We start from the raw sequence: 13,820 nt of genomic DNA on the forward strand, positions 1-13,820 counted from the left end.
TACACTTAAACTGATAAATGCAAATAATGAAACAAGTGAACTTTGACTGCTGTGATACTTTGTCACTACTGTAAACAAACCCATCAATTAGCTAAGGAATGTTTTAGACGTTTAACAAGGATGTTGACGCAAACGTGGTGGTCTGCAACTTTGCATCTAAGATCTTGTGGGAGGGATGATAGCAGATGAGGAAAAAATCAACACACATGCAACAGTCATTGTACTGTCGGTTCATTTATTTTTACAAACAAGAAATTTTACAACTATTGCTGCCTCACTCAACACTGTCAAGATTTCTTAAGGATTTAAGACACGGAAATAAGCCAAAAAAGGAGTAATGGAAACAATGCTTCACACGCACATTCACCTCCCGTAACCCACCATTCATTAATAATTTCAGATAAACACAATTATCACAGGGATCATACACAGGTGATTAAATAAATAAATTATACATAAATATTATTACAACAATATCACTAAGAAATCCTGACCAGCAGATATGAGCATTTTAACAAGAGTACTATTACAGGGATCACTAAAATATACACCACGCAGTGGCTAACAGTTATATACCGAGTGCTGTGCAACCATCTTCTCTTAACATCATGACCAGTTTCTTTTTCCTATTTATTACAAACGCTAAGCCTTTGCATTTCAAATTCGGCACAGTAAGGCAGTGTTTATCCTTTACCAAAGATTACTTCTACTAGTGGCCCACACACACACTGTGTAAAACAAGTCTCACATACTATCATTTTTCATCAAAACTGCAAGGGGGTGAAAACAATTTCATTTTCTTCTTTACATAATTTTCCATCTAAAGAGGTGTGTGTGTGTGTGTGTGTGTGTGTGTGTGTGTGTGTGTGTGTGTGTGTGTGTGTGTGTGTGTGTGTGTGCGCGCACGCGCGCGCGCAACCAATTTGAAACATTTTATTCACATACATTTCAGGAGCTTGGAGAGGTAATTTGTTTCCACAGACATGGACAATACATGTATTAAGATACAGATCTCCACACTGTGTTGAAATCACATCCCCTCAACACTCTCCAATAGTTCATAACAAATTTATAACAACACAATTCATGTTAAGTATGTGGTACACTACATTTTAATTTGTGATTAAACAAATGATGCTGCCCCACTCTCAAACACCCTTCCATTTACAGTAAGCTTTGTCAGAGACAATACCACACTATCCTTTTACAGGACACAGTCGAGCAATGGAATTTCTAGTTGAGGCAGCCATCACATAATAACTATTTGTGTGCACAAAAGCTGCCTCCAACGGTCATTTCAAATTTTGAGGCAGATCCTTCTCTTATAGAAACAAGATCTGCAAAAGATGTCAGACGGTTATGCTGCCGAAACGGGTTCGACCTACATCGCTAATAAGGTAATGGTGAAATATAGGCTCAGCGTCTGAAGGTGGGACAAAATAGTGCTACGAGGTACTGAGAAGTCCGAGGTTGACAACTGTCACAACTATTTAACTACCGCATCGCCTATTAAGTACGTGGGCTGTTCCTTCAGAGGAACTGTCTGCTCCTTGCAGTTTGGAAACTTATTACTATTTGCTCCTGTAATATCCACCGCAACACAAAAACCGTGAATAATTGAAGACGGCATTGTGAAAATTTACAACTCTGTAGTGCCTCGACGCAATTACAAATAAACCGTCTACCGCACAACTGCTTTCTTATTTAAGAGTTCCTGCACTGCTGCTGCAAACAAAGCGTGGAACCTCGTGTCAATTACCGACGTGTACTACAGTTCGAAGATAGCTAAGCCGAGCAGCTTCCTAGATGTGCACATCCAGAATGCCTACATTATTGTCTGCTACTTCCTTTCCATCTAAGGCAGGGAATTTACACCTCCGCTACACGACGCTACGGCAATCTCTCTACTACTGTCGGTACATTCCACGACTGACTGCATTTCTGTGCTTCCCCTCCCACTTGCAAGTATCACGAATGCATTTTTGTTCATTCCCACAGACGTACAATCATTCACGCAGCCACTCTGTAACATTTTCATTAAACACTCGGTAGAAACAAGACGACATTCACACTTATTAACTATCAACCGTCAGCACTCACACTACACACTTCCCTCTCATTCACATTTTTGTTTCGCCTAAAAGATTTAGCAGGGCCGACGGGCAGGACACGATCTCCGACGCCACCCCACTCGAAGGACGCGCGCTTCGCGAGCGTCTATGCGGCCTTCGCCGAACCCTTCACCATCTTCATGAGGCCGTCTGTCGACATCGACTTGGGCCTCTCGATGGGCAGGCCGAAGATGCGGTCCCAGACGAGTGACGCCATCACGCCCAGGGCACGTGACACTCCGAACAGGACCGTGTAGTAGTTCATCTCCTTCAGTCCGTAATACTGAAAACATAGTAAGTCCTCAAAGCATTTATTTCTTACAGTATAAGAAGAAACTAGTCTCAATGTGATGGGTTCCAATTTATTGTTTCTTTGGTATGAAAACTGTGAGAATCTGAAGCTCAGTATGTCAACCAGATTATTGTCATTGGCTTAACAGTTGCATACCACCTGAGGGGGGGGGGGGGGGGGGGGGGCAGGGGGTTTCAGTGACTGATCCAACAATGTTTTGGGCTACAATTCCCTTGTGCTAATTATTTTATTTAATACCTACATGACATTTATTATAATGATTATTACTACAAGTAATAAGAGCTTTTGGTTTACATTCACTGTTGAGTTATAGTGATTTTTTTTAATGTCTAGCAGCACAGCATCCACTCTCTGGCAACTAGTAAACAGTACGGTGCATGGAAGCTTATATTTCCGTGGCACATTGATAGAATGTATAAAGAGATTAAACTGACAGATGATGAAATAAGAAATTTGCTCGAGAACTCGAGACAATCGATACAGTAGGGAACTATCTGGAAGTTCAAGCTGTGAAGCAGAAGATTTAGTCACAGAACTTTCAGATCGAGTTGTTTCTGTCAGCAGTGAGTCCAATGAAAATGAACAGGGTAAGTATTGGTGGTACATTAGGATGGCCGCCTCAGTACGTAAGTGGTTTTCATGCTGGCCTCCAGTTCCGTTTCGTATTTTTATAGACATTCGAGCAATAACAAGGCGACACAGGCTGAAGGCACATTGATCATCTCGACAGGAAAGTGTTGGCCCTGTCAGGTGTTAAGTGGATGACGGAGCTTTACACGAATCGAAGGCGGAGGTCTGTCGCTAACATAATTAGAGTTCCAAAATGAACTAACCCTTATTTCCTGTTGCTCAAGTTGTAACTTGCGAGAAAGAACAGTACAGCATAGCCTGCTGCGAGAGCGGCTCGAAAGGCTGCACACACCAGGAATGAAGTGGCAGCTTTGGACAATTTCCAAAAAGACACTATTCGTCGTCATTTACATGGCTATTATAAGAGAAGGAACACCTTACTATCTAAATTAATTTTGTCACTTCAGAAACAATTTTTATTTAAAGGAAGCAAATTTGCCATTATGTACAGTGCCAACAGACTTAAGCTTCAACCATTCAGTGTTTAATGGATGCAAAATGTTGATGGCATTAACAGATTCAGTTGGATGGCGAGAGAGAGAGAGAGAGAGAGAGAGAGAGAGAGAGAGAGAGAGAGAGAGAGAGAGAGAGAAATACAGTGTGGATATACGAAATGTGGGTTAACGCTAGCCAAATTGCTTGTTGAGTTTTCATTAAAAAAGACAGGTAATTACTATCAAGAGACGATCGGTGTGGTTTTTCGAAAGTGGTTCGAACTACTGCTTGTGACGAATCTGACAAGTTCGTTAGTTATCGTGGACAGTCCCTCGTATCATTCTGTTGTTCATGATAGGACACTAACTTTGCTAAAGAAAAACTAATGTGATATCCAGTAGCTGAAACAGTGGAAAGCTGATTTCAGAGCAGATTTAAAGGAGGCAGTATTGTTGTGCAAAGGAAACCACAACTTCGGACATGTAACTGGTGTTTTTGCTCGAAGGTACATGCACAAAATTGTCCAGCATCCTCCAAACGTTATCACTTTGACAACATTGAAGGGGTGTGGGAGCAAATAAGCTACATTGTTGCCAAGAATAAAAAATTCACGATCTCTGAGAATCTTTTTGTAGCAGTTATCAATAGAGTGACAAGTGAGACACTGACAAAAAATTGCAAACAGTACTGTAAATGTCATCAAAGAGGCAGCTAAAAATGAAGGCTGTTGTGGAAGAGCGTGTACAAAATTTAATTATACAACTGGGATAGATGGTGCTTAAGATGACTATTTGAATTAAGATTCTGAGAGTAATTGGAGTATCTCCATTAGCACGACTACAACACACACTTGTTTTATCATCGTATTGTGTGTGCTGTCTTGAGATAACAACTTAGTATACCGATACATTATTCTCTCCTTTGTTGTACAACTAATTAATATTGTTAGTATCTAAAAGCAGAAACAAAAACTGCAAATGTTCAACGATATGACGAAATCTTTTTCACTTATACTGTGAAGTCTGACGTAACTTTACGACATGTCACCATATTAGATACTAAACGACTCTCTTCAATTTGAGATTACATATTACAAGTAGCAACTGTAAATAAATTCATCTGTACAAATACGACCTGCACGTTGTAGACGCTTTTGTTTCTGCTGCTAGAGAACCCATTCGAGTAGAGACCAGGCGTAGAGTGCCGTAAGCCACGTACGGCAACATTGCCGTCTGCCTGGCTGAAGTGTCAATACTAATCGCTCATTTTGCAGTCTATACAGTCTATCCTTGTTTTAATTTCGCTGAGGTTCATTTCCTAACCTTTTCTGAAGACGCTTCCTATTCTGTAGAACGGATCCTTCGAAGTTGTTTGCTGTCTCTGTCACCAACAAACCTTAAAGGTTAGCTATTTAGGAAACGTTAAAAAATTAACATAGAATTTAAAACGTCAACTGGAGTAAAGGAGGAGGACCTCAATGGAAATTTTAATGAGACTGACTAATGTTCCACTCTCAATCATTTAATATACAACACTATCAATAAAAGGAAAATCCAGGACGGAATAATGGCAATACGGAAAGTATAGATTGCTGCTCGCCATATAGTGGAGATGAGTCCCAGATAGGTAGAACGAAATGAACTGCTAACCAATTAAGCTTTCCGCCAAAAGGCTTCTGCGTTAGACAATGTAGACATATTCACACAAATGCACCTCACACTAACATGACCAGCAGCCAAAGGCAGACACTGTCTGCATGTTGTCTAATGCACAAGAAACCATTTTGGCTAAAAGCTTAACTGCCTAGCAGTCTTTTCATTGTGCCCGTTTGCAGCTCAGCATCTCCCCCCACTGTATGCTGAGTAGCAATCTATCCTTTTCATAACATTATCAATAAACCTCGACAAATTTTTACTCTATATTCGTACGTTAAATGACATTCAAACCAAACATGGCCATGGACATGTAATAATGTGAAAGACATAGGTAGATCACACCGCCACGCAACTGATGATGGTTTGAGAATATTCTACAACTTGTTACTTCTTTTGTAATCAGGAAATTTTCATTGTGAAAATTACATTTGTGACGACGACGCTACCGCCAAGGAAAGGTGTTTTATCAGAAGAAAGATACATTTCTAGCTTAAATGCTCAAACTAGAATCTGATGGTGAGCGTTCATCGGAGGTGAGGGTATCATCTAGAGTGCCCCAGGGAAGTGTGGTAGGTCCGCTGTTGTTTTCTATCTACATAAATGATCTTTTAGATAGGGTGGGTAGCAATGTGCAGCTGTTTGCTGATGATGCTGTGGTGTACACGAAGGTGTCGTCGTCAAGTGACTGTAGGAGGATACAAGATGACTTGGACAGGATTTGTGATTGGTGCAAAGAATGACAGCTAACTCTAAATGTAGATTAATGTAAATTAATGCAGATGAATATGAAAAAGAATCCCGTAATGTTTGAATGCTCCGTTAGTAGTGTAGTGCTGGACACAGTCACGTCGATTAAATATTTGGGTGTAACATAGCAGAGCAATATGAGGTGGGACAAGCATGTAATGGCAGTTGTGGGGAAGGCGAACAGTCGTCTTCGGTTCATTGGTAGAATTTTGGGAAGATGTGGTTCATCTGTAAAGGAGACCGCTTATAAAACACTAATACAACCTATTCTTCAGTACTGCTCGAGCGTTTTGGATCCCTATCAGGTCGGATTGAGGGAGGACATAGAAGCAATTCAGAGGTGGGCTGCTAGATTTGTTACTGGTAGGTTTGATCATCATGCGAGTGTTACGGAAATGCTTCAGGAACTCGGGTGGGAGTCTCTAGAGGAAAGGCGGCGTTCTTTTCATGAATTGCTACTGAGTAAATTTAGAGAAGCAGCATTTGAGTCTGACTGCAGTACAATTTTACTGCCGCCAACTTATATTTCGCGGGAAGACCACAGAGATAAGATAAGAGAGATTAGGGCTCGTACAGAGGCATATAGGCAGTCATTTTTCCCTCGTTCTGTTTGGGAGTGGAACGCAGAGAGAGGATGCTAGTTGTGGTACGAGGTACCCTCAGCCACGCACCATATGGTGGATTGTGGAGTATGTATGTAGATGTAGATGAATTGGATGGTGGAATGAAGTGAATATTTTACTGAATGTTTGTTAGAACAAATCCAATCTTAAGGATGTTTTCTCTTGTCTCCGATTTTCCCAAATATCGACTCACCCATTTCCCATACAGTATATACTGCACCTGGAGAAAACACACTTGGCAAAAATACTGGAGTGAAATGACAAATATAAGAGACTGTCACGTATTCTATTATGGTAAACTAGACTTCATTCGAATTAAGTTCTGTGGGAGCTGTGCTACTGAGGACTGTGTCACATATTGCACGAATCACTGGGAACTCGCTGGGTAAGAACAGGATCGTAGTTATTGTCTGGTTAAACCTATTCCAGCTTTGTGGTTTTTTAATAATCATTTAAGGCAAATGCTCTGATTCGGCAACAGCCATTATGTATGCCAAAGAAAGAAAATGTCAACATGGGAATTTCAGCTGTTCCTCCCTCGCCCCTCCCTCTACCTGCTCTAGTAAAAAGGTCTCATCCTTTTCGGGCTTATTCCAGATTTTCAAGTGTTACTGCAGGATGCAACTTTGTCCACATTGCTGTAATATAATTAAGGTTCCAGTGCCTTTTTAAAGGCTATACTGCATCACTTGTTATTGCTGGACTCAGGATAAGACTGAAACCACTTCACTGTGGTGCCCCACATTCAAAAAGGGAGAAACCTTAGTTGACAGGTCTCCTTCATAGTAGGGTACCATGTACAATGAGATGACAAGAAAAACTCAACTGAGGAAATTATTAAATAATAATAACTACAACTCTGAGCACATCTTCGAGAACCAAAATATTTAGTACTACTGTAGACACACACACGAGGTGTATAAAATTATGTTTCACAAACTCGAGGAATTTATTTTTTACATCAAAACATTAGAAGAGCTTCATACAAACGAGGGTTAGAAAATCCTTCACTATGGAGGTACAAAAGAATTCCCATAGTGACACCAGGTTGTGTAATTTACATCAAACCTGCATTTTCATTCACTTTCTCATTTACAGTCAGCAATGACATTGTTTTGTTTTCTCCAACTGCCGTTTGTTCTGTTTGGGAGTATCTTCCATCACAACACACAATGTGTTCACTGACTGAAATGACAAATGTACTACATGCACGACCTATCTGCAGTCTGTGCTAGTGCACTACACACAGTGTGTCACATTAGTGTACATAGTACTTACGACTCTGCCGTATCTTACAAACAGTGTTTCCGATAATAACTTTTACTCACACCTTTTGTTTATTTTTAGTGTGGAGTCCATTCACAATCCCTGTAGTATGCAATTATGGATCACACTATTTATGCAAACAAGCAACAAAAATTAAGATTACTGAGCATGATTAAAATTTCATGATGAGCTTCAATGGTAAGATTCAATGATGACATTGCTATCTTCATTGAAAGTGAGGAAAATTGCAAGATCTGTCGAATGGAACGAAAACTTCAATGAGCGCACCCAGCAGATAGAAAATAAACCTAACAAAGACATAAATATAATAGAGGGAAACATTCCACGTGGGAAAAATATATTTAAAAAGAAAGATGATGAGACTTACCAAACAAAAGCGCTGGCAGGTCGATAGACACACAAACAAACACAAACATACACACAAAACTCTAGCTTTCGCAACCAACGGTTGCCTCGGCAGGAAAGAGGGAAGGAGAAGGGAAGACAAAAGGATATGGGTTTTAAGGGAGAGGGTAAGGAGTCATTCCAATCCCGGGAGCGGAAAGACTTACCTTAGGGGGAAAAAAGGACAGGTATACACTCGCACACACACACATATGGTGTATATGCGGATGGATATGTGTGTGTGTGATTGGAATGACTCCTTACCCTCTCCCTTAAAACCCATATCCTTTTGTCTTCCCTTCTCCTTCCCTCTTTCCTGACGAGGCAACCGTTGGTTGCGAAAGCTAGAGTTTTGTGTGTATGTTTGTGTTTGTTTGTGTGTCTATCGACCTGCCAGCGCTTTTGTTTGGTAAGTCTCATCATCTTTCTTTTTAAATATAACAAAGACATAATAATGACGAGTTGAGGAAATGAGGTGAGATGAGTAATAAACTTATCAAAATTGGGGAAAACACAGTACATTACAAAGAAAGAATTCTGACAGCTTGGAAGCAAAATACACGAGGATGAAGCAATGAGGACACAAAAAGCAGACCAGCATAGGCAAAGAAGGCATTACTCGCCAAAAAAGAAGTCTGCTAGTACTGGCATTGATTGGGGAAGAAACTTTTAAGAATGCACATTTGGAGTACAGCATTGTATGGAAGTCATTCACACACTTTGATAAAATCAGAAAAGAAGATCAAAGCATTCATGCAGCAAGTAGAGAAAGTGGTTTCCACCATTTAAGAGGAGGAGGACGACACGACAGTAAGGAGTTTGTTAATATATCAGTGAATAGCTTTTATGGTAGCTGGAGCTGTAGAATGACTAATTGTAAGGGGAAGATAGGTATTGGAATATACTAAATAAGTAACTGATGGCATAGGGTATAAGGCTACTCAGAAATGAGGTCAGCAGGAAAGGAAGTGGTGGGCCACATAAAACCATAAACCCCCCCCCCCCCCCCAATGAGCTACAGGGTCTGAAGATTGCCAATATATGTGGACCAACCTGATTATGATACACGATTGTGTCTATAGTGCATGGAGAGAGTGTTTACAGCAACATCTTAGGTCTCAAAATTTCTGAAAGACCGAAGCTCTGAGCCAGTGTATTCACTTACATCTGTCTTGCACATACCTGCAGGAGGATGCCAGAGTGGGCATCCACATTTGGCCACGGGTTCTTCACCTTGCCGGTCTCCATCAGGATGGGGGGAACCACCTTATACACCTGGGCCACCAACTGAAACAGACCGACAGCAAACATTATCGAACAGTCAAATGCTAGTTGACAGAGCTATTTACACAGATTAAGTTGGTAGCATTAACGGACCAGAGGACATCTAGCAGGACAGTTCTTAACTGCTGGCTTCCAACATGAGCAGGTGTTGACACCCCACACACCTCTATATTGCTGTTTTATGTTAAGCACTTCCTCAGACCACAAAGTTTTTCCTACCGACTTCATAATTTTATGGTCTTCACAGTAAAACACCTTAACACTTCACATACGAAATTTTTTTTATTTTACTTAGATTAAGCACCTACAGTAGTTTTAATCATACCATTACAGGGTGCTTAAAAATAAGTGACAAATTCCTGTACGACATAATTAGTCAAAACTAGAAGAAAAGCTGCTATAATTGTATGTCTGGAAACCAATACCTGTCAAGATGTGGGTCTTTTACTCGTGACAAAAGATGTGCTGTGCTTAGTGGTGCAGAACATCTGTCAATCACTACGATATCCACAAATGGACAGATAAGCCGTGAGCAGTCAAGGTAAGGTATCAGCATTACCTCTGTATCAGTGTATGTGCAGGAATTGTCAGTGAAACTCTCAGGGCCATACACTTAAATTAACATTAAGTTTCCTTCATAATGGGTACCAAAGCAATGCATTTATTAAAAGAAGGTGGCACTTTCCACTTTTGCTTTATTAATTTTTTCTTGTTTGCAATTAGTTTTGATCTTTTAGCATATTCTGAAGTGATTTTGTGGTCATGCAACAGAAAACCAGGCACTTTTAAACCAATATGAATAGAAAACTAGTCAAATTAAGTAGAAAAGGCCAACACCCGTATTTGGAACAAATATTCACAGTTTTTTCTTAAAAAATCCGTAAAACTAACTTTTAGGCCTTGTAGTCTGCATTTTTTAAAATAAATATGCACTCAGAGGACTCTACACTAGAACAACAAAAGGCCTTCATGGAGTGTGAGGGCTGTCGGTGGGAGCTCTTAATGCCACAATTTTCTATCCTAGCACAGAATTTCAAAAACTGTTGACACTGATGTCAGTAATTCAGTATGTACAATTTTTTTTTTAATGGTTTGGAACAATACAGCAGCACCCTGAAATAAGAATCTATATTTTCGATATGGAAGTCATTTAAAAACAAGCACCAAGAAAATTAAAATATTTTGCAAAACTATGTACTACAGTAGAAAAAGCACTGATACACTTGTTACAAAAAAGGTGTAATGTAACTCCATGTATATTTCACAAGTTACAGCACTACCAACTCAAAAAATGTTTTGAAGAAACAAGCATTTAAACTTTCAATTTGTTATTTTTGATACTGAAAGTGAACGAAGTTAACTACTTCTTGCATAATTGGTATCACTTTTCAAACCTTTTCTATCTATATTAATGTATGAATGCAATTTTCAAGCACTCACATTTTACTTCAAATAGTGAACAAGTAAAATGACGAGTCAAACACCACTAGACAAGCACGTCCTTTCAGATTGTTTATCATAAACAATTCATGTTCAAAAAAGAAAAAACCTTGTTTAGAACAGTACTTGATACTAATGCCGTCTGTGATACTACCTGAAACTAACAGGACTCCTATTCCATCATTAACTATAAAGGCATTACATTCGAGAGCTTTTATGCACCAGACCCCCTTCCAGGTAATTAGAGTTTTAATGTATTTTAACATTTATGGCAAGATTTATGTGAATGAATGTTTTCGGTATGATTTATATGAATGAATCTCAAAAACAGACACCACTAAAAAAAAATTAAGCTACAACCTTTTAACTCTGGTCTATTGCTTAACCCTTTAACTGCTCTGGACGTGTTACAACAAGCGCCTTTGTACTTGGCCCTGCGTGCTCTGAATGTGTTTACGCGTGCCAACAGTTCTCCTACACGGTACTCTGAACGTGTCTACGCGTAGACAAGTTCAGAATACCAGGTAGAAGGACTGGTGGCGTGTGTCAACACGTTCAGAGCACACAGGGACAGGTACAATAGCCCGCACGTTAACACATCCAGAGCAGTTGAAGGGTTAAAGCTACTGTCATTTAAACATGTAAGGCATAGTTTTCTGTTGCAGAAACATAAAATTACTTTGGAATGGTCTGGAAGGCTAAAAATAGTAGTGAACAAGTAAAATTAATGCAGAAAAAGTGGAAAATGCCATCTTTCTTTAATAACTTCTGTGCATGCCAGGTGCCCTCCAACCCTAGTTGCACTTTCGCTGACTGAAGCAAATTTTTTATTTTAACCATACAGCAGAACATTTCTATTTTGTGTTTCTCCATTATCACGGCAGTCTCGGCTGTAGTCAGCGCTGCATATGGAAGGAATACCAGGTGCTTCATTTCTCCATCTAAATTACTCTCTTTCCTCATCTTGCTCGGCTGGTGTGGTGTTATACACTGATGAATAACACTGTTACCACCGACTTGAAAGCGTACTTGCCAACAGGGCTCTCTATCGTAATGTCATTTTCTATTCTCCTAATTTCATTGTATATGCTGTTAAGGTGGCACAGGACTCCTGCACGTTTTACCTTCAGCAAAGTGTCTGCGGCCGGCACCTATAAAGGAACGAACTGGATACAAACCCACAACTGTAGCCGAAGGTGACCAGTAGGAAACTAGTCGAAACATTAGTACACAGAACTCTGTGGATAATCCGAGAATATTTCACGAATGAAATTTGCCGAGAAAGCCCGCATTCCCGCATATTCCTTTATACTTTCAAATACACCAAAGCGAGTAAAAGCAATATTCGTATGTGACAGGTTACCTTGAACATCGGGTCATCGGGCAAGTGCTTCATGGCGAACTCCCTCTGGCAGGTGTAACGCGGATCCGTCTTGCGCAGCACCGCGTGGCCGTAGCCGGGCACCACCTGGCCCGACTTCAGTGTCTTCCAGATGAACTCCTTCAGCTTGTCGTCCGACGGGTTGTCACCCAGCGCTGCCTGCACCTTCTTCAGGAAGATCAGCACCTGTTAACGAGAAACGGACACACTGAGTAAAACTTCTCTAATGTCCCAAAAACTGGCCACTACTACATAATAAGTGTAAAACAGAGCACTGGGCTATAAATAATATGTCGGAGCAGCAGTGTTTTGCTTTAAGTTTATGAAACAACAAGTACACGTAACTCAGACTTTAGTCATCAATAACATATTTTTCACTATTTACAACACTCTGCTAACACAAAGGTAACTTTTCAATTCCACGTCTAGAAATTGTGCGGTTTTTAAGTGAAGAATTCGTCGAGCCTAGTCTGGAGCGCATTTTCACCTGGAAAGGAAGTTATTTGAAGTTTGTTCAACAGACAGTGGAGAAGGTGAATAAGGTGGGTGTGGAATGATTTCCCAACCCAACTCCTGTACGTATGCACGCGGATGTTATCGTTACGTAGCATCAGTTAACACAGTCTTCCTGGTAATTATTCTTTGACTGCATCTGCAAGACGTCTCAGTCAGCAGTGACAGTTACACTTCGGGGAAGCAATTGTTACAAGGGAACCTCCCCATCGCACCCCCCTCAGATTTAGTTATAAGTTGGCACAGTGGATAGGCCTTGAAAAACTGAACACAGATCACTCGAGAAAACAGGAAGAAGTTGTGTGGGGGAAAAAAAAAAATAAATAAAAAATATAAATATATATATATATATATATATATATATATATATATATTTATATATATATATATATATATATATATATATATATAGACACACACACACTGAGTAGTCCATCTACAAGATAGGCAACATCAAGGATAGTGTGAGCTCAGGAGCGCCGCGGTCCCGGGGTTAGCATGAGCAGCTGTGGTACGAGAGGTCCTTGGTTCAAATCTTCCCCCTAGTGAGGAGTTTAATTTTTTATTTTCAGATAATTATCAAAGTTCAGGCACTCACACACAATCAACTTCGCTCTCTAAAATTCCAGGACATGTTCAGATTTGCTTGGACATATGCAGGATTTGACGGTCTACACACGGAAAAATTTGAAGACTCTAAAAACATATGTTTTGACAGAGGACAGGGAAAACTGTGCAACTGTGAAACTGTTGCATTCATTAGTTGCAGTTTATGTGACAAACTCTTATGTTTTCATCACTTTTTTGGAAGTGTTTACCAGACCCACAAGAAAACCTAAATCGGGCAAGGTAAAACCCATTCGCCAAGTGTACAAGTTAGGTGGGTCGACAGCATATTCCTGTCATGTGACGCACATGCCATCACCAGTGTCGTATAGAATATATCGGACGTGTTTTCCTTTGGAGGAATCTGTTGACCTATGACCATGCGATCAAATGTTTTCGGTTCCCATTGGA

At 40.1% G+C, this 13,820-nt stretch overlaps 1 protein-coding gene across 2 annotated transcripts in view; it reads right to left on the reverse strand.

Annotated features, from left to right (window-relative positions):
• Positions 1–828: 828 nt before the first annotated feature.
• Positions 829–13,820, reverse strand: part of LOC126108521 (probable citrate synthase 2, mitochondrial) — a 234,300-nt gene continuing 221,308 nt past the window's right edge. For both annotated transcript variants that reach the window (XM_049913792.1, XM_049913791.1), the window contains exons 7-9: positions 12,273–12,476; positions 9,368–9,472; positions 829–2,394 (exon numbers count right to left, since the gene is read on the reverse strand). In XM_049913792.1, the coding sequence (XP_049769749.1) occupies positions 2,218–2,394; positions 9,368–9,472; positions 12,273–12,476 (486 nt within the window). In that variant the 3' untranslated portion in view covers positions 829–2,217. The remainder of the gene's footprint in view (positions 2,395–9,367; positions 9,473–12,272; positions 12,477–13,820) is intronic.

The sequence above is a fragment of the Schistocerca cancellata genome, chromosome 11, assembly GCF_023864275.1.
Source record: "Schistocerca cancellata isolate TAMUIC-IGC-003103 chromosome 11, iqSchCanc2.1, whole genome shotgun sequence".
NCBI classification, from domain to species: domain Eukaryota; kingdom Metazoa; phylum Arthropoda; class Insecta; order Orthoptera; family Acrididae; genus Schistocerca; species Schistocerca cancellata.